At 41.8% G+C, this 20096-nt stretch overlaps 2 protein-coding genes across 2 annotated transcripts; one reads left to right on the forward strand and one right to left on the reverse strand.

Annotated features, from left to right (window-relative positions):
• Positions 1–63: 63 nt before the first annotated feature.
• On the forward strand, positions 64–11167 carry chaf1a (chromatin assembly factor 1, subunit A (p150)). The gene is made up of 16 exons (XM_062395180.1): positions 64–368; positions 1878–1925; positions 2359–3014; positions 3257–3319; positions 3430–3674; positions 3823–3904; positions 3983–4051; positions 4555–4772; positions 6146–6314; positions 6594–6674; positions 7231–7329; positions 7461–7707; positions 8302–8464; positions 8682–9000; positions 9101–9176; positions 10287–11167. The coding sequence occupies exons 1-16, from the start codon at positions 305–307 to the stop codon at positions 10397–10399; spliced, it is 2712 nt and encodes a 903-aa protein (XP_062251164.1). The 5' UTR covers positions 64–304; the 3' UTR covers positions 10400–11167.
• Positions 11168–12511: 1344 nt separating this feature from the next.
• ubxn6 (UBX domain protein 6) lies at positions 12512–19181 on the reverse strand. Its single transcript, XM_062395181.1, has 11 exons — positions 19047–19181; positions 18433–18590; positions 17477–17535; positions 17243–17371; positions 17025–17122; positions 16794–16869; positions 16626–16710; positions 16270–16489; positions 15596–15726; positions 15303–15451; positions 12512–14714 (listed from the first exon to the last, which is right to left on the reverse strand). The coding sequence occupies exons 1-11, from the start codon at positions 19130–19132 to the stop codon at positions 14589–14591; spliced, it is 1317 nt and encodes a 438-aa protein (XP_062251165.1). The 5' UTR covers positions 19133–19181; the 3' UTR covers positions 12512–14588.
• Positions 19182–20096: the final 915 nt, after the last annotated feature.

Below are 20096 nucleotides of genomic sequence, written 5' to 3' on the forward strand. Positions count from 1 at the left end.
GCGCAGTGACTTGGTGCTGACCAATCAGAGGAGGTTATGGAAGCAAGCGACACACTCCCGCCAATTCCGACTGAGCGCGAGGCAGGCATCGGGGTAAACCGAGGGAGAGTGTGGGAGAGGAGGACGGTGTCTGCGTAATGTTTTCTGTGAAATAGATTAGAAATAGACGTCGTTGAGGTACCCGCGTAGCTTTTTGTTTAGCATCGGGGCTGTCCTCGAGCGTCTACGCGAACTGTTCCGTGGTTCTGAAGTTGTTATCGCCGGTGGAATCGAAGCCGACTCGAGCCCCCGGTCAGTGTTTGGGATGTTGGCGGCGGAAACCCCATCTGTGGACGGACACTTGGCAGCATCGACACCCCGCAGAAGAGGTAACGCTAATGCCACGTCTAGCGGGCGTGCAAATGCTCTTCAACTCTCCCAAAATGATGACTAGTGCAATGTGCGGGGCTGCAGTTCCGTGTTTTTTCTATAAGTCGAGCCCAGAGTGATGACAAAGTTCCCATTAATATAAAACACTCCGCCATTAATGGCTCGGTTAAGCAAGGCCACAAACCTCGTTTCCCCCGACAACTTCAGTCAGCGCCTGCTGTTGTCACTACTACGTGACAAGTGTAAACTGATTTAATGTGTAACTCTGCCGCTAAGCGTTCAAACTAGCCTTGCACAGTTAGCATGCCACCGGTCAGGGGTTCGTTTTTGATATAAACCTCCAAATAAACATCCCAGGTAAAACTTTACGTATTTAGAGATATAACGTAAGAGTATCGATTCAGAGAAAGGTAAGGGGGACATCATATCGATTGGGAAACAGACTTCGATACAACACCGGTATTGCTAATTGCTACTCGTAGATTATTCGTCACTTAAAAATAACAGTTGTTGTTAAGAAACTTGTGATTCAAAACACACACACGCACGTTTTTCCAGGAATTCCTCGGTTGTATTGTAGTTAATTGTGTAGCCCGGTGATAAACTTTGTAGGCCGGTTTGCCCTGCAGCTAGCTCGTAGCTCCGGCCAAGAGTGCTTGGCACAGATGCTAGTTTTGTTAGGTTAGCACACAGGCTATCAATGCTAGCGCCCTTTGAGGTGGTTCACGTTAGCACCAAACATGAAAGTGTCATAGGTGAGCCCCTCCACAGCTCAGGCTTGGTCGTAGCTCGTTCACACATCCACATTCTCAGCTGTCCTGGCACACAACGCTAGAACCCTTCATTGTAGTTGTAAGAGGCTTTATAGAGGTTCAGATTGCAGCCGGGCGGATCTCCTTTTCCCCGGCAGCACTAAGGTGCGTGCCCTGCGGACCAGACCGGGCCTGCTGCACCGACGATTGCCCCGGTTGGCGGGAGAGCAGACCAAACACAACCATTACATTCATTGTCACAATGTAACCGTAACAGGTCGACGATGGACAATGTTCTGGCATTTATTAAAACACCATAAATAACTTAAGTCTGAGCGCTGGTGTGATTTGATGTAGCTGTACATTAAACAAAGTTGATGAGGACGTTAAGACGCACTGCAGTAGCTGCACCGGCGTGTGGTCACCACAGCAGTACAGTAAACAAAAGGAAAATGATTGGAGTCAATGTGTCAAATGGGCGTTCTACATCAAGGTTACTGTTATTTCAGTTATATGTATGCTTACTAGTTATATCTTTGAAAGCTTTGTTTGGAGTGTTGGTCGTTGTTTTCTTTGACAGCACTGTCTTCAAGAAGATTCATGTGCCATTTTTTGTCCAAACTCTCATTTTATGATTTTCTTTGACCAGTATCCACGCAGCTTCATTTATTCTGTTATCTGTCTCTAAACAGTGTGAAGTGAAGTTTTGACATGATGTATGCTTTTCTGACGTGCCACTGTTTTTGTTCTTCTCAGGCATGGATCGTAAGCCAAGCAAAAATGCCAACAAGAAATTTGTACAAGGTAAAAATCAAAGTTCAATTTTCATGAGTTAAGACACAATTGAAAGATAAGTCAGAGTAAGACCTCAGATATTGTTCATCTAGCATGGAAGTTTCATAACTTTAACACTATCAAACCTAATTATACCTTACGTTAAAGTGACCGCTTGACTGTTGCAGCTTTATATATTTGCCCTATGCTGATTGATTTTATAATTACCTTATAGCACAAGCTCCTAAAAGTGCAACTACTAGCCCTGCTACTTCAGAAAAGAGCTTCACAAGGTGTAGCTCGGTCTTGATTTTAGTTATGTTTGTAATATTGTGTAATGTTTAAATATAACAGTTTTAAGCCTCCCTGACAGCATTTTAATGAACATTTTTGAATTGACCTTATCTGTTTTAAATTATATACAACACAAGTGTGGTTGTGACTATTTTTCTTCTGCCCGCAGCTCGTCTCCCATTCAAGCGCCTGAACTCTGAACCCAAAGAGAACCACCCACATAAACGCCCCTGTGCACATGCCTACCCCGAACCTTCAGACAGAGAAAATGAGAATGAGTCCTCCCCTCTCCCCAGACAACCCTTGGTTAATGGCCGCGGCCCCCTCGATGGCTTCTTGAGCCAAAGGTGCCCCACAGCATCTAACAAGAACACGGTTATAGATCTGACTGAGGACAACAACTTGTCTCCTGTAAAACGCCTTATTTCCCCTGCCGCTCCTTCTCCCTGCCAACCGACAAAAGACAAGCAACACAGCAAAGACAAACCTGCCTCTTCGGAGAAATCCAGCAACCTTAATCAAACTCAGACACACACTGTAGACTGTGCAGTTGTCCATAGTGATGATGATGATGATGATGATGATGAAGACGACGAAGAAGAAGAAGAGGAGGAGGCGGATGATGAAGATGGAAATCAAACATCTATTTCTCAGCTTGACATAACACAGGATTCTGACAGTGAACCAGAGGAGCCGAATGAGTCAGGAAATGTTTCCAGTTTGGGAAATAAGTCCGTACAGTCAGCCTCATCAGTGAGCTCCATGTCTGAAAGTTCTCCAGAGAAGTCCAAGAGTGATGACCCTACACCCACTACAACACCTACAGTATGCACATCTCTCTGCTTTCTGTGTAATCCCACTGAGGGTTGTGTAAGATTAGCCATAATAAATGTTAATTGTTAAATAAATGTATTTTATCCAAATAACAGTTTATTTGGACAAATATGTCTGCTTATAATAGCATTTTTTAAGATGTTTGAAGCACAGTCAGATTTATTTTAGATTTATACATACAACAAATTGTCCGACTGGTTATCACATTTGTCGTCGTCCCCCCCTTCTCATAGGAGCCAAAGACAACCCCCAAGATACCAGACGATCAGAAGAAGCTCAGAAGAAGCTCATTGAAGGTTACAGTTCTATTTGTCTTTTTTAAAAACATTGATTTGCTACAGGTTGTATTTGCCATTCGCTCCAATATTTATTTAGTTTGAACAATTTTCTGCATTTTGCAATGCAGGGTTTACAAGAACAAGAGGAGAGGCTTCGTTTGCGTCAGGAGAAGGAATGCCAAAAGGAAGAGGCTAAAGCTGCAAAAGAGAAAAAGAAAGAAGAGGCTCGCAAACTGAAGGAGGAGCGAGAAAGGGAAAAACGCGAGAAAAAGGAAAAAGATGAGCGAGAGAAACGAGAGAAAAAAGAGAAGGAAGAAAAGGAAAAAGCAGACAAGTTAAAAGCAAAAGAGGAGCTACGGAAATCCAAGCTAGAGTGAGTAATGAAAAATTCCTGTTACTCTAAAGTCTAGAGTTTTTTTTTGGCATCAGATCATTTTGGCTCCATAAGTCTGCAGGATAAAAGTGTTTTAGTACCGAAAATGTTGGTTTTGTTGTGCTAAATGTGCTTAAATATTCCCTAGAGCAAAGCTCGAAGAAAAACGGAAGAGAGAAGAGGACAAGCGAGTGAAGGAAGAAGAGAAACGGTTGAAGGAAGAGAAAGATGTAAGTTTAAACAGAAATTTTGCCTGAGCTTGGTGGTTTTTGCCGACTTTTTTTATATGTACATGTTTCTGTTTACAGCGCATGAAAGCGGAGAAAGCAGAAATTACACGTTTTCTGCAGATAGCCAAGATCCAACAAGCCCCAAAGGTCAGTAGAACTCATATGTGAAATTGGTTTCACTTGAACTTTTCTTGGATTAGGTCAACATCGTTCATGTTGTTGCCCCTGCTGTGATAGGTTGTCTCCCAGTCTTACTGATGGCCAGTCTGACCATAACAGACTGGTCCATTGTCAATGTGTTAATGAGAAAGAGAGAGAGCAGGGACAGGAGGGGCTTAACGAATCAATGTGACTGCCCACAGCTTCAGTTAAATAATAATTTACTCTTATTGTTAAAGGTAAAACAAGAACTATAAAATCAATATATGGCTAAGTGATAATTTAGTAGGCGGCCACGAATATATTGATGTATGGGAAACATAAAGAAGTTTCTTTGTATGTTCAATATGAAACTAGCAACACAAAACTGACTGATGGGTCGTATCAATAATTATGGGAAACTGCTCTGAACTTATGTATCAATAAGTCAAATTGCATTTATAACTTCAAATATTTAAACCACAACTTGTTTTGTCCCTATGTTGTTTCAGACGCTTGCAGCCGCATGTGGAAAGTTTGCTCCTTTTGAGATAAAAGGACACATGTCTCTGGCACCGCTGTGTCGGGTTCAGTGTGCAGACTCTGTTTTGGAGGATCTTGACCGGTGTTTGTTGAATCCAAGTAATAACCTAAATGGATTGAAAGACTGGATTGGACAAAAGCCCCGTCAGTCAGGACCCACCAAACGCAGGCGGACAGACGCACTCTGGTGAGACTGGAAATTATGATTATATTCATCAGAGGTGTGTGTCTTCACTAGACTCACCCTTTGATTCGATTAGGATTCAGCAGTCAATGAGTCAAATGCGCAACAATGCATCTCGATACCTTTCAAAGTGGCACATCCTCAAATTTCTATATTACTGCGCATGGCTTCTTTTTCCATCAATTAATACAATCTGTCATATGAATTTAGATAGCAATATAAGACATGGTCGATAGAGCTCATCCTGTCCATCTTTGACAGACAACACTAACCGCAAATGATAATGACAGCAGCACCGCACTGAACCTATCATGTGGCTGGAATAGAGTTATAGCCACATCAGGTTAGGTTGACACACAGCACAGAGTGTAGGACAAGCAGCAGTACACGTGCTAACGGTTGGGTTCCTGCAAAGAGGTGGACGCCTGCATCGATGCAGTGATTAAACAATCGATTCATGTTTTCTGCCTTGTTTGATGTTTTAGCAGGCTTCAGGTTTTTCAGGACAGCAGGGTTAAAGTGACCAGAACAATGGAGTCGTCCTCTGGCATCTTCGATTAATATCTAAATACATGTGATTATCAGTTCTATGCTGGAGGAATTTGAAAAAACATCAGAGGAGCAGAGTTAATTGTTTTCCTGCATAGAGCAATGTGCCCCAGTGCAATGGTGCTGAGAAAAAAAATATCGTGAAACGATTTGAAGAAATGTTATCGCCCCGCCCTAGCTGCACCTAAGAAAAAAACACTGATTTAGAGCCTTTAGTATCAAGTCAACAAGTGACTCTGCTCTTTTCTAATCACTCACACATAATAATGATCTTTATAAAAACTCAGGACGATGGAACCTTTAATTTGCGTCTGTCTTTATCCTTGAGCAGTGGTGTTTTATTTAGAGGTGGGACATTACTCAATGTAGCGCCAAACCTATATTGATTATTTTCTGTCATTACATCGATGGAGATTCATACAAGAATCAAGACATTTCCAAATTGTACAGCAAAAGTTAGCACTTTTCTGCATATTGTTAATATATAAGTGTGATATTGGTCAAGACTGACATAGTGTTGATTATTTCATACATCCAGAGCTTAATAAGACATAACATTGTCAGATTGCTTGTTTCATCTAACCAACAGTTTCCTGTCATGACAAAGAGTAGTTTCAGTTTCAAATTCTCACAGCCGAGAAGCTAATACAGGCGGTGTGCATGATGATTCACAAATTGGCATAGTAACCACCGCCATGAGGATATGCTGTGATTGTTACTGATTTCATTTGTATTCTTGATAAAGATGCACCAGGCTTGACTGGAGGAAGTTCAACTGTTTGATAACTCGTAGACATTGTCTCACTCCATGTGTATTATGTCCTCAGTGAGTCTGTAACATTGGATGGCCCTAAACCAGAAGGAGTTCCGGACCGCAAACGTTACGGACCCATGAAGCTTCTGCGGTTTCACGAGAATTACCGTCCAGCGTACTGGGGCACCTGGAGTAAAAAGAGTACGCAAATCAAACCTCGCTGCCCCCTCACACAGGACAAGGTAAAACTATTTTTAAAAGGCCTGTGTCTTTTTATTCAGTTTAGTCAACACCTCATAAGTAAAGTTCACGGTGGTTCAAAGCATTTACGTCTTGTTAAATTGCAGATTGAATTGATTACACTTGCAGATTTTTAAATTTAACACAGCGGTCTCAATCAACTGAGAACCCAGATTACATTCGCATGCTTTTCGATGACTTCTAAGAATTTATCTCTGATTTGATAATAGAAATTATTTTCATCTAGCTTTGGTGCTAACAGCTGTGTTCTGACACCACAGGATTTGTTGGACTATGAGGTGGACAGTGATGAAGAGTGGGAGGAAGAGGAGCCAGGAGAGTCTTTGTCACATAGTGAAGGGGTAAGTTTCATTGGTCATTTCTTTGAACTTATCCATAGAAGTTTTCTATGGATGATGCTTCTATAGTGGGTGATCGCAGCATCAGGTTTCATTACAACAGCTTGTAGAGCAGTGACAATTTTTATAGAATTCACAGATAATCTTTTCATAAAACTCATAACATAAGGCTTTCTTTAAAGGATTGTGGTTGGGTTGCTGAAAAGTTGGCTATTCAGCAGCTGACTCAAAATTCTTGACATAATGAAACAAAATAATTAGAATTTTCAAAGCAGCAGCCACTCTCTGCCTACACTTGCATGTAACCATAAGGTAATGTACAGAAAAACATACACTATTGAAAACTCACTGATATGATTTTCCTTTTAATCATCTGTGTCTTCAAGGAATTTCCATATCTGTCTCAGGATTGAAATAGTGCCTTGACTCTGATTGTTAAATATTGTTCTGAATGTATTTACTGTGTGAAGCGACAAATTAGTCTTATTATTGATTTTGTTTTCACATCAAGTAGATGGGTGCACTTTATAAAAAACTTTGAATTCTTGATCGTTTTCAGGAAGATGAGGAGGAAGGAGGTGAAGATGACGATGATAACGATGGCTTCTTCGTTCCTCATGGCTACCTTTCCGATGATGAGGTGGCGGTGGAAGAGGAGGTAGGGCGTGACATTTGTTTCATAAATTTGAATATTTCACCCCTTAATCTGACATACGGGTATTAAGGTGTTTCTGTTCTCAAAATTCTTCCTGTTGCACCCTCTAAAAAATTAATGTATTCTCCCCGAAGAGCGGCGACCAGGAGAACCAGAAACAGCGGCAGAGACTAAAAGCGAGGGAGTGGGACGAGCTAATGTCCACCAAGAAGAAGATGAAGGTGCTGGAGCCGGTGGTGAGGGGCTGCGTGTGGGAGGGAGAAGGACCTGGTCTGGATCTTCTCCAGCCTTATGCTGTGTGTCTGGTTGAGCCTTTACCCAAAGCAGACACCAGCCTCAGCGCAGAGGAGCTGTCGCAGAAGTGTCAGAGAGAAGCGCAATGTAAGTGTCACTATTGTCTCTATTGAATCCATTTATTTGTTTTAACAAGGTTTTGTTTGCTATTGCAGGACCGGAAGAGTCCTGGCATTTATCACCGTAAATAACCATACTTTTATTTGAGGAAATATAGCAGTCATACCAAAAACCTCACATTACAGCTCTGCTGCAGACACACAGCAGAAATGCACTGAAACAATTTTGATTGGGTAATGGCCAGAAAACCTCAACAATAACACTGTTAAAGTATTTTTGCCAGAAATTCTATATATGATGGTGGTACACTGAAGTATGGGGGCACAATATTATTGTTCTGTTGCCTTTGTCATCAGCTGCTAGAAATATAATCAGAGACTGTTAGGGGATTGCTTGTGTGTGTGTGTGTGTGTGTGTGTGTGCTTGTTTTGTTTTGTTATTCAATAATTAGTCACTCTGATAAGCATAATAATGTTAAGCAAGTTTTGCTTAAATTGATCTTTCAGATAAGCTTAAATTATCCAGTTTGAACTTAACTAATCTTAAAATATATTTTTGTTCTTGATTTAAAAGTTGATTTAGCAATTTTCTAAAAACGTGCATCTTTTTTTTTTCTCACAGTGCTCGCTCAGCTGTTGCCTCTTCTGCATGGCAACGTCAACAGCAGCAAAGTGATCATCACAGAATATCAGGAGTTTTGTCGTCAGCAAACTTCATCCGCTTCATCATCATCCCCACCTAAACCGTCCAGCCCCCAGAGCTCAACAGAAAACATCCCCACCAGGTGCGTTTAAGACTGAATATGTGGCATAAAATACGTGCAACTACGTGTAAATATTATATGAATACCCCTCTTTTACTAATTTAAACAAATCTCCTAAAACATCCCTGTCAAAAGAAGTGTAATTGTAAAGCATAGAGATTGGTTTGCTGTTCCAATAAGTTGTTACTCCGTGTTTTTTGCAGTAGTAAATAATCCGTTTTTTTCCCTCTCGCTGCAGAATACACGTGAAGCGCCTCATCAAGAGCAATGCTGTTTACGAGAAGCGTTCAACTTACAGGCGCTGCTGCTGGTACGTGCACACAGAGGTCCTGTCCCGTTTGGGCCAGGAGGCTCTTCCACTGCCCTGCCAGTGGACCTACCTCACCACAGGTGCCCGAGAAGAGTCCCGCGATGAACCCCAGGCTGCCACGGGCTCTCAGGGAAACTCTCCTACTACACCTCAGACCTCCTCCACCACATCTTCATCCAACAAGAGGAAGAGCACAGGGAGCATGTCCATCACCAAGTTCATGAAGAAATGCACTGATCTCGAGCAGGTAGGGAAACTTAATAGTTTCCTCTCACAATACATTTTTAAACAGCAAATATGATTTTCTCAAGTGTAATACCATCTCGTGGTGTCACTTCTCTGTCCAGACGGAAGCAGACGGTTTTCAGGCTGACACTGAGGAGGATGATGAGGAAGACTGTGTCATTATCGCCACACAGACTGGTGAGTTACATAAGAAGAATAAACAATAAGCTTCTACAACTGCCTTTACAGTTTTTCTTATTGCTTCTGCAAAGGAGGTTATGTTTTCTCAGTGTTCACTTGTTTGTTAGCAGGATTACGCAAAACCTACCAAACAGATTTTCATGACATTTTGTGTAGGGGTAAGGGAAGAACCCATGATAAATGGGCAGTGTAGGGAATTATTTTCGACATACAAATGTTCTTTCTGACTGTTCAAGTCCATCCAACTCCAGATCAGAAGTGTTTTCAAAATAGGAGAAAAAGAAATATGAGGCCATAGAGCTCAACAGCTTCATCCCATTCATTTTCCAAAGAGATTTTGATTATCAGTCATAATATTGTCAAAATCCAAGTGGGATTCACCACAAGGTACAAGAGCCACAAATCCTTATGAAAAGCACATTTGATTTGCAATATCATGGAACAGTGCAGCACTACCCACAATCCTCAGGTGTAATAGAGACGGCTGTAATTGGTGGAGCTCGAGGTTACCATGGAAAGGTTAACCACAGCTGTGTGTGTTGGCTACAATCAGATGGTTCAGCTTTGCAGTGTTGTTTACCACTGAGCAACCCCGATTACCTATTATGACAGTCGTGGAACAAAGCACTGTGCCATGTTGCTGACAACACTAACGTTACACATGCTACACTATATGAAACCCTATACAAGACACAAACTACAATATATTGCGAACATATATTTAATACACGGTTACATTCAGGTCTTTGACTTTATATTGGATGTGTGGTTCCTTCTTTCTTAAAATATTATATACACTGTATAAAAAACAGTGTTTTTTATATATATATATGTATTCCTTAGACTTTTTTCTGTTTTCCAATTATTATTTTTGCCATTAAATGTTCCACGGCCATTATTCATCTCCTACCTACTGGTCTGCCTGTTGAGAAAATAAATGGGAAATCTACTTCCTGAACCAGAGCCCTTTTAAATGTGGGCAGTTACTGTTGACCTCTTAGTACCCAAACTAAAGGAGTTTACTCTTAATAGAAACCCTTTTCAGAATTGATTTGCTGCATTTTTTTATGATGTAAATAAAACCCCCTTTAAAATGTTACTCTCCAGGCCCAAACAGAGAGAAATCCTCCAGTGATGGTGACGTCCTAATGGAAGTCACCCCCTCCGACGCAGCTGCTCTCCCACTGGCCAGCGCCGCTCCTGCACTTGCCACTGCCTGAGAACCGGATGCAGTCTCCCCCAACCAAGCTACTCCCGTTTCCTCACAAATGTCTCCTTCCCGCCTCTGAACTCTGTGGTGCTTCATCTTCTTGCAACATGAATCACCACACCCTGGTACAGGCAACTCGCAGCAGGCAGCATCTGCTCAGTATAGTGAGTTCCCTCTCACCTAATAATTGTTTTTAAAGAGTCAGGAGCCATCTTGCCGTTAAAACATAATTGTGCATAAAATCAGTGTCTGACTTGACTTTTGAGGGCAGGTTTTTCCAGTAATCATTGGTCTGATTTGTTTGCAGTAAAGTTTCAGTTGGGCATGTTTGGCATGGGCCTCTTTAAAGGGGAAGGTGGCGTCTTCCTGGCACTGCTTTAGCTGCAGCAGATTGGGTTGAACAGAGGGAGGAAGAGCAGAATGGAAATACCTAATTTTCTCGAAGAAGCACCCAAGATGTTAAGAACAGCATTATTTACATTTTTGACATGTTGAATTAAAGACATGGAATTTTTTACGCTCTAAATGTATATAGTTAACCAGAAATTAGTTGGGAGATGAGAGGCTGAAAGTCTATCAGAATTCTCCCCTTTTGGTTTCAGTGGGTGCATTTATTCTGCAATTTCTGTTTCTGACAACTCACTGGTGTAGTTGCTAGAGCTGTACTTGTACAATTAGGTCCAATGTCACGTGTTTTATAAATATGTATTTTCTGTATTTTCAAGAGTACTTGAACAGGATAAATTCATTAAACATGAATAAAAGTACTGCACTTTTATATCTCCTTCATTCCTTGCAGCTTCATCTGGGTAACTTTGCTTGTGTGATGCCATCACTATTTCAGCAAGCTAATATTTCTTCTAAGAAACTGTTTTTTTAGTGCAGGAAACTGATTGTTAGTGATGAGACAATAACAGTGGATTTAATTTGTTTTTTTGGGGGGGTTCTGGCACAAACATTCAACCCTTCAAACAATATTTTGTTGATGGATCTAAAGGCGAATTCAGTTTGCGTACACCAGTCTTCATCCCAACATGTCGCTGCTGTTAGCACGGCAGCGACATGCTGACCTCCACCTGCAGCCCATAATATGTGACTGCGCTGACTATACACATCGGCTGTGCATGCTCCACAGGAATGTGGGATCATGTACGCATGATGGAACACCAGACTGACGCCAACCCTCATTTTAGTATGAATTTAACGCAGCTCTCAGCGGACATGGAACGTGTAAAGTGAGGTCAACCCCTTAGCTAGCAGTTAGAGCTTGAATCTGTATGAATAGGTAAATGATATACTGTTTTGGTTTCTTGGACACATTTCCACATGTTCTGTTGACTTTCTGTGTACCGAGACTCCGGAAAAGTTAGCAGCTGACTGAAATTTAGTAGACATTTTACCAACCAACATTTATCCTGCTGATATCTTTAGTACCAGACTGTCTCTACAGGAAAAATCTACAAGAATTAATGAGAAGTAAAAGCTACAATTATTCTCGTCTTTTTTTAAACTTTTCAACTGCTATGTCCTTTTACAAATTTTGATTGGACGAGGAGATTCATGGTTTGACCTCAAACGGTTGTCCTCCAGTCGGCTGCGACATGAGAAGCATTTACAAGTGAAGTTGCTTCCACCTTATTTCATGCTGAAAATGGTTTCTGCTGATGTGTCGTTACACCAACTGCATTAAATGTGGGTTAGGCCATAGCATGGTTTTATTCAATAAGCCATGTTGAATAAATATGGCTCGCTTTACACCATGTCTAGCCATGTAAGTTATGCAATTAGTTGTTTTGGAAATTGAATTAAATGCTAATGTTATTAATGTGAATCACATGGTTAATTAGAGAAAGAAATGGGATGAAAACCTTCAGGAAGCTGTGTATTAAACTGATTCTGTGATCCGATTTGATGAAAATCGGAGGTGGAGTAATAGACATTTAACACTCATGAGACCCTAAACTGTTAAAATCTTTTCTTTTAGAAGTGTTTTGGTTGTGTTCAGTAAACATTTTCAGGGAATTCAGAACCTATAGTTGCCCAATCGTTGGTCAAAGGAGTAGTTGTAGGAAGGCTTCTCTTTAGATACACAATGGAAATAAACAATCATGCCTCGTTCTGTTTTTGAAAAACAAGATGCAGTGCAAGCGATCTTTAATACAGGCAGGTTAAAACGCAACAGAACACAACTCAGAACATCTGGATAGATCACACCTGCTCGCTAAGTGTTTTAATAAAGTTACACTGCTGAGATCACATTTGCACCGTTCCATTGAAACCGTTGGAGTGCAGAACTCTTGCCCTAAGGGCGGACCCGCCCTCAAACAATGGAACTAAACAAAATACTAATTCTTGACCTTAACATGGCAGGTAGAAATTAATGTGTGTTTGTGGCAGAGGTACAGGTTGAAGGTGGTGATGAAGAAGTTCAACACAGGCCAACATGTTTAGAATCTACGTTTGTTTTTGACTCACTGGAGATGTGTGGTGAGAGGTAGGTCGTTGTCATCTTAACCAACCACAAGCAGGAGAAATGAATTGGCTTGTACAGGTTCAAAAGATATATTCAACTAACAAACATAACAAAAACTTTTCTGACAAAAAGGTGGATCTAGAAGATAGAACCAACATTCGGGGTAATCTTTAGTTGCAGTTACTCAACGAAATGTCACAAATACCACCGAAGAATAAACCCTTATAATCTTAATCAAATGTGTTTGATACAAACAAACCACCTCTGGATGACAGGAACCCACTTTTATCACAACTGTAATTCATAATTTAAGTTAAAGTGAGGCTTTTTCAGCTTTTGCAGTTAAGATATCAATCATTGTATACTAAGTCTTTCAAACAGTTTTAAATAAAAGTTCTTAAAATTAGAATTATTTTGGTATTAGAATTGACTGCACACTAAAAACTTAGTGTGAGGGGTTGAATGAACATTTGCCCGAGCTTTGGACCTCAGTTGTTAGTTAACCCATCCTGAAAAGACATGTTTGATGATCTGGGATTATATGTTCATATGCAAGCAACCACAAAAAACTGTAGTACAGCACTGAGGAGTGTTGCGCCACTGAAGAGGACAAGGCGGGCAACACAAGTTTGTGTGTGTTTACAGAGACAGACTTGTTATCACACCAAATCAGGCCAGTGGACCATCAGCTGACTGATTAAACACTGAGCGAACCCACAACACTGCAGAACAAAGCGCCTGACAGTCTTGAAAGAAGCCGGTGCAATGACACCAAGCTGAATCACAAGAGCTGCTGTAGAGGCTGAGATAATAAATATGTATCCGACCAGCCCTATGTCACCGAGGTTATGTCTTGGTGTATTTCTTTGTCAGTAAGATTACACACATAACTTTCATGAAACTCTGTGGGTCAGGGAAGAACCCATGAAGTCCTATTAATTCTGTTCCTGGGATCACACAATTGTCATTACAACACAAAGCTCTTATCACCTCAAACTCTCTTGACATCTCTGTCTTCTACGCGTGTGTCACCGCTTTTTCACCAGGAGGTATTATTTATCTGTTTAAATTTGTTTGCGTCTGTCGCACACTATGGGGGGCATAGCTTTAACAAGAGGGCCGATGGAAGGAAGTGGGATGTATAGATTGCCTTTTTTCCCCAAAGTGTAGCTTGTGCCTGCTTGCACCAACCCTAGCTTTAAGGGGAATGTTGGGTCTTGGCTATTTTAGTTTCCAGATTCAACAGTTGGAAGCAAGGTGAACTAAAATCTTTGACAACAGGAAAAAAAAAAAAAGGAACGGAGGGCGGAGTGCCAACAGTTAAAACAAGGTCTCTCCACATGCCACGAGAAATATACCTGACAGGTTGACTGTAGGGTAGAGCACAGACGACTGCTGCCAGTCTGTTCACTACACAGCATGTACATTCAGGATGCATTACTAACCACACTCCTTCCCTGCTTTCTCCTTAGATGACTTAATGGTGCTTCTTCAGCAGAACGTGTTGCTGAGACACACTGTAGGGGGACGTTTACCCCACAGTGACGAGAGAAGGGTTGCGCCCATCAAAACAAGTGCATAGGGGCGAAGTTGCCCCTTGTCTATCGCTGCTACTGATTTAAGCTAGTAACACTCATCACTAGTTGTTTTGGAAGGAGTAACTTCACCCCCTGCAGTGCCAGGGAGGGTCATAGCAGGAAAGAGTTTAGGGACAGAATACTTCTGCTCAGTTCAGGGTCTGAATAGTTTCCAGCAGTCCCGGTTTGAGAAGGGAGGGGCTCTCTCCACCTGCAGCTGCGATATCTGCCTGCACGGCTGCATCCCAGGAGAAGGTGAGCAGAGCTGCAGGGACCTTAGACACAACATACAGACATGAAGATAAACTGACTGCAGCAAAGTGAAAAGAAAAACATACAGATATGAATACTTACTGACTGTGGCAAAATGCTTATACAGGATTGTGTCAAATATGGCACTTCGGTTTGCTTTTGCTTATGTTTATTCAAAGTTCAGTGAAGATTGACTCAGTACGCAGATCCCTGAACAGCAGAAGCAGTTGCTGTTGTTCAGATCTACAACACTTACATTGATGAGTCCCAGCCGCCGCTGCTAAAGAGCTGGTCGCTTGTTTATTCAAAGTTTTTTCATATTGAACGTGTCCAGTGTCCAAATTGATTTATAAAAGTATATGTAACCGTATCGATAAAAGACAAACATTATGTATTGTTGACCTCATTTGTTCCTACAGGACATAAATCTTGCATTAAATTAAACACTTCCATTAAAAAAGGCTCAATGATTTCCTGCAGCAGCTAACTTTGGGGACTGTTTTCAAGGCTGGATTAATGAACATCAGGTTGATACATGACAACAAATCTGATCTAGATTCAAAGTAGTTTCGGTAGACCAGTACAATGAGATGCAGCTTGTTGCAACTCACCAAGTTATGTTCTGCGAGCGCCACTTCCTCTGCCTCTTGCAGTTTGACGCCTCCGGGTGCAATGAGCTCAAAGGGCTGCCAGCCGTCCACCAGGGACTCCCGAACAAACCCAAACAACACAGACAGACGGTCCCACGCATAAAATATGCCTGCGGTCAAAAATCAATCACTGACTCATTATTTACAACCGGGGACATCACAAAAATACATTTTACACCTTGTTGACAATGACCACTTTAACAAAACTTTTTGTTCATGAATGCTTGTGTGTTAAAATAGGAGGGGGTTCTTACCCTGCAGCAGGTTTCCATCAGGGAGCCTGATCCTGAGCAGGGTGTAGTTGTATTTCCTTCTCTCCCTCTGCTCCTCTCTCTCCCTCATGGCTTTTGTACGCATCATGGCGTTCTTCTCCACCAAATCACTCCTGACAAAACACACACAAAACAAGCTGGTCAGCGAGTGCAGCTTCTCTGAAAGGTAAACTATTGCTGATGGAAAAACACAGTCCACAGTCGTGGGACGGGTATGAGATGCACGTTAGTGGCTAGAGCATCACAACCATAACTTCACCAATCCACAAATCAACAGTTGCAATCCAGTCTTTGCACCTGAATTGCTCTGCACCACTCTAATCCATTTACTGTGTAAATGTTTAATGTTAGCTAAACAACCCATTTTAATTTGAACTTTCTATTAGGAGTAATGTAGTTTCCTCTGCTTATTTTAGATGCATATATGGCTTGGGTCGGGTTTGGGCAAACACAGAATGTGGGTTATGGGCGGGATGGTTAGTTTTCTCATGGGCTTGGGTCGGATTTGGACAGAAAAATGCAACCTGAGTCACTCTCAATACTTTAAAATTGTCATGTCCAATGAACTTCTTGCCCGTCTCGTTCAGCTTGATGTATAACACTCTCGGTTAAAAGAAAGTAAGTCTGCACAGCTTCTATTACCAAGAGGTCTGTACCTCTGCAGTTGCTCTCTCTTGAGCTCCTCCGCTGTCAGGTTGTAAAATTCTGACGGAAGATCAAAGCGTTGGGCGTGGGGAGAGGGTCTGAACGCTTGGGGCTGTCTGTCCAGCTGAGCTCTGACTGGCTCGCCTCTCTGGAGTCGATCCCTTCTCTCCTTCATCAATTCCAGTTCATCAGGACTCTGCTCTGGTAACACCAGGAACTCCTCTTCTTCCTCTGATTTCAGCAAACGTGGGCACAAGTTAAAAGATGCAATGACTAATTTTATTCTTCAAGTCGTGATGTTGACTGTGACATGAAAGTGAAAAACCATTGTACAGTGCACAGGAAACATTCCTCAGGAGTAATTTACCTTGACCCTCTATAGGAAGCATGATACTTGCGAAGCCCAGGGCCTCCAGGAACTCTCTGGTGCCCTCCAAAGAACGCACTTTCTCCTTAAAGAAAACAACAGGAAGAATGACTTTTATGAAATCAGTTCGAGCCAATAAAGAAAAATGGCACGAGGTTTCTTCCACACCTGGAACACCTTGTTGCTGAGTTTAATCTTCCTGTATTTCTCCTCTGTGGGACACTTGCATATATTATCCACATACCTGATGATGAAGCAACAAAGACAAATTTAACAGAATTCGTTGACTGGTGGAAGTGTAAAAACAACAGCTCAAAACTGAGGTCAAAGTCAGCCCTAGCTGAAAGGAACATTTCCTCTGTCATTAGTATTGTTATCAATCATTGAAGAGTGTCTTACTTGCTTATGATGTCCACAGCAGCCTTCACTTTCTCTCTGTCTTTGTTAAATGTGTGGACCATCATGACAGAGGCCTCAACTGCATCCTCCTCAAACCGCTGACCGTGAACATACAGGACATGTTTTACTAACAGGATTAACTGAGACATAATCTCACTGCATACACATTCTTATTTGAGCATAACCAAGAACAAGTGATGATTATCATTGAAACATACCATAAAAATGGCCTCCTTAATGTGTACTTCCCTCTCACTCTTAGTTAAAGTGGCTCCAGTTAGTGGACAGGTGAAATACACAGCTGACACAGAGAGACAGGTAGGATCTTTCACTGGCACTTTGGATCCCTGGAAATAAATTAGTCATTTTAACAGTGTTGTCACACTAAATGCTGAGCAAAACATAATACTAATCGAATAACTTCAGAAAGCTTCATTTAGCCGGACACATACCTCAGCTGTTGCTGCTTTATCCTTCTCAGCCAGTGCCACTGCCTCTAGTTCTCTTTTAACTATGATCAAAAGCAGAACATCTTGCAGTTATACATCTTTCAAGAGACAAGTGTATATGCTTTTGTTACAATTATTACTTGAACACATCATTGAATTGTGGCAGTCATCCACAGTCAAAGCTCCCTCATATGAACTTTAAACTTGAAAAAATATCTATGCTCTGCTTCTGAGAATTTCACATGTAATAACTAACACTAGCACAGGTTTCTACCAACAGTTAGTTAGAATTCATACAAAAAACAGACTGAAGTCTTCCGAGTCAATCTATGTGAGGAGCTCAATTACAATTTTACAGATTCCAAGACAGTAGAGGTTATTTTCATCATATTTTGACCTTTTAACCAATTTCCATGCCGTTTACATTACTAAAGCTGTTTTCAGACCGGACCTCCGGAGGAGTTCTGGAGTTCAGTGCACGTCTGGAAGCAGCTCAAATGACCTCTCCCCTAACAGAAATGGTGAGGTTAGGGGAGAGGTGAAAATGAGCTTAGTTGGGTTTCAGACACCGTCCTGAGTGGGAATTGTTGTGATTCCAGGGATGCACCGTTAGTTTGCAGAATGTCAAACAATACTATCAACTTCACAGGATCTCGTCTAAACGATTTTTGTTTAGATATATCAAGTCTCTAGAATTTAAAGAAAGTAAAATAACTGCAGACATTTACAGTGAAAATTTCCATCAACAATTAGAAAGCATTTTCGCCCTCTTTCTTTTCTCTTTCCTATATTTACGTTAAAAGGCATAGTTCAGCCAAAAATGAAAACTCACTCAGTATCTATTAACATATTCTACTGATAACTTAACGGTAGTGTTTAGCTGATTGTCTGTAACACTTGTGTATAAACACGACCACAGACGGGGTTGTTCTGAAAGAGAGGGCTGCACCGTGTCTCACCCTGGTTCCTGATGTGGTCCTGAGAGGTGTGGACCTTGGGCCGGGGCTGCTGTTCAATCCTGGCCAGAGCCGCGGCCCCGGCCCGCTGGGCCCCCTCGCTGGCAGCATGGCGGTTGTGTTTGGCCCCGGAGCTGCTCTGCACCGCCTCGGGCTTGGCGCTGTGGGCGATGAGGGCAGAGGAGGGTGGAGATGGTCAAACCTCAGCTGACCCGCGGTGTTTCACATGCTGACGACAACATTAGCATGTGATGCGTCACGATGCCGTATTGAGCAGCTCAGTCGTGTGTTGTTTACCCAACATTGCGGCTAAATGTGACGTTACTTCACCTATTGACTGAGTAAGCTTGTTGAGGGATTACCTGTCGGACGCCCTGACATTAGCTGCAGAGTGTTATATAATATTGTTGCTAACGCGTAGCAGAAGGCAAAATGAACCATCTACCAAGTGAAGGGTGCTGGTCAACATAAATCTAGTTAGCTTGTCATGCAGCTCAGTAATCGTTACAAACCAGTAGCTAACTACCAGCTGACCTACTGGAGCAGACGTTAGCCAGCTAGCTGAGTTGGCTAGCTGTTTTTAGCGCTTTAGCCGCTGAGAAAAGTTCGCTACTCGCCTGGTGGTCGGGGCTGTAAGCTTCTTTCCGGGCCCCGCTGTTTTAAACTTAATGTCCTTCTTAATGTCATCGAATAACTTCTTCATCTCCTTGGACAGCTGGTGAAGGTGCGGCCGCAGAAGCAGAGCAGCTAGCTTACGTTAGCTAGGAAGAGGACGACCCAAACAAACTGTACTCGAGGGAAAAAACGGCTCCTTGTCGCCGCCAAGTGGCGGAGCTGAACACGGAGGAATCCAATGGCCGCGAGGGACTGATGCTTGTGTTCGATACTGGTGGAAGAAGTATTCAGATGCTCCACCACATATAAAAGTCCTCCATTAATCTTAAGTAAAAATATGCTAGCATCAGCAGAATATACTTAAAGTGTGTGAAGTAAAAGTTCTTAAGGTGCAGTACAATGTTCTTCTATCCTGTCTGACCTGTTTGGATAAATATTAAAGTGCAATAATGTGTACTAGTGCAGAGTCTTTTCTAAACCTGCCTGTTCTCTGGTCCTGTGTTGATGCTCCGGAGCTACTTCACAATTATATCTTGGCAGTAGTGAGTCTTCCTCGAACACTTCTACAAAATACTGTCACTTGTTATCGTTTGTGCACTGGACGTTGTTAGCAGAGCTTTTTGTAAACAGTCTGTGGTGAAGAGTGAAGTCCCAGCTTTTACTGTAATAAACTTTTTATATTTCAATAAAAATAAATAGTCTCTGATCCAAGTATACGTCCTACCTGTTATCTCTATAATGTTTTATTTAATCATTAATCCCTTTTTCCACCGAAAAACACTGCCATTTATGACCTTGTTCATGGTCCTTCTTGCCCTCCTAAACACACTCTGATTGTGAGATAAGATTCCTTCGATTTCCATTTAAACGCTAATCTTTCTGTAATCAGTTTTTCCATTACTTTCCACATATGTGATGTCAGTGCTATTGGCCTATAGTTCATTGGATTTGATAGATCCCTCACCGGTTTCATGATCAATCACAGCCTCTATCCAAATAGCAACTTCCCCACTTCCCATACCTTATTATATAAACCAACTCTTTCAGTAGGG

This window comes from Platichthys flesus, chromosome 9 (genome assembly GCF_949316205.1).
Source record: "Platichthys flesus chromosome 9, fPlaFle2.1, whole genome shotgun sequence".
Classification (NCBI taxonomy): Eukaryota; Metazoa; Chordata; class Actinopteri; order Pleuronectiformes; family Pleuronectidae; genus Platichthys; species Platichthys flesus.

Bases quoted from the DNA above. Each gene is read 5' to 3' on its own strand.
- chaf1a (XM_062395180.1), top strand. From the start codon at position 305: ATGTTGGCGGCGGAAACCCCATCTGTGGACGGACACTTGGCAGCATCG. The intron at 3,905-3,982 runs GTAAGTTTAAAC...TTCTGTTTACAG, and splicing joins GGTTGAAGGAAGAGAAAGAT to CGCATGAAAGCGGAGAAAGC. The intron at 9,177-10,286 runs GTGAGTTACATA...GTTACTCTCCAG, and splicing joins CATTATCGCCACACAGACTG to GCCCAAACAGAGAGAAATCC.
- ubxn6 (XM_062395181.1), bottom strand. From the start codon at position 19,132: ATGAAGAAGTTATTCGATGACATTAAGAAGGACATTAAGTTTAAAACA. The intron at 17,123-17,242 runs GTATGTTTCAAT...GTTCACGGTCAG, and splicing joins TTAAGGAGGCCATTTTTATG to CGGTTTGAGGAGGATGCAGT. The intron at 16,870-17,024 runs GTAAGACACTCT...CTTCATCATCAG, and splicing joins GCTGTGGACATCATAAGCAA to GTATGTGGATAATATATGCA.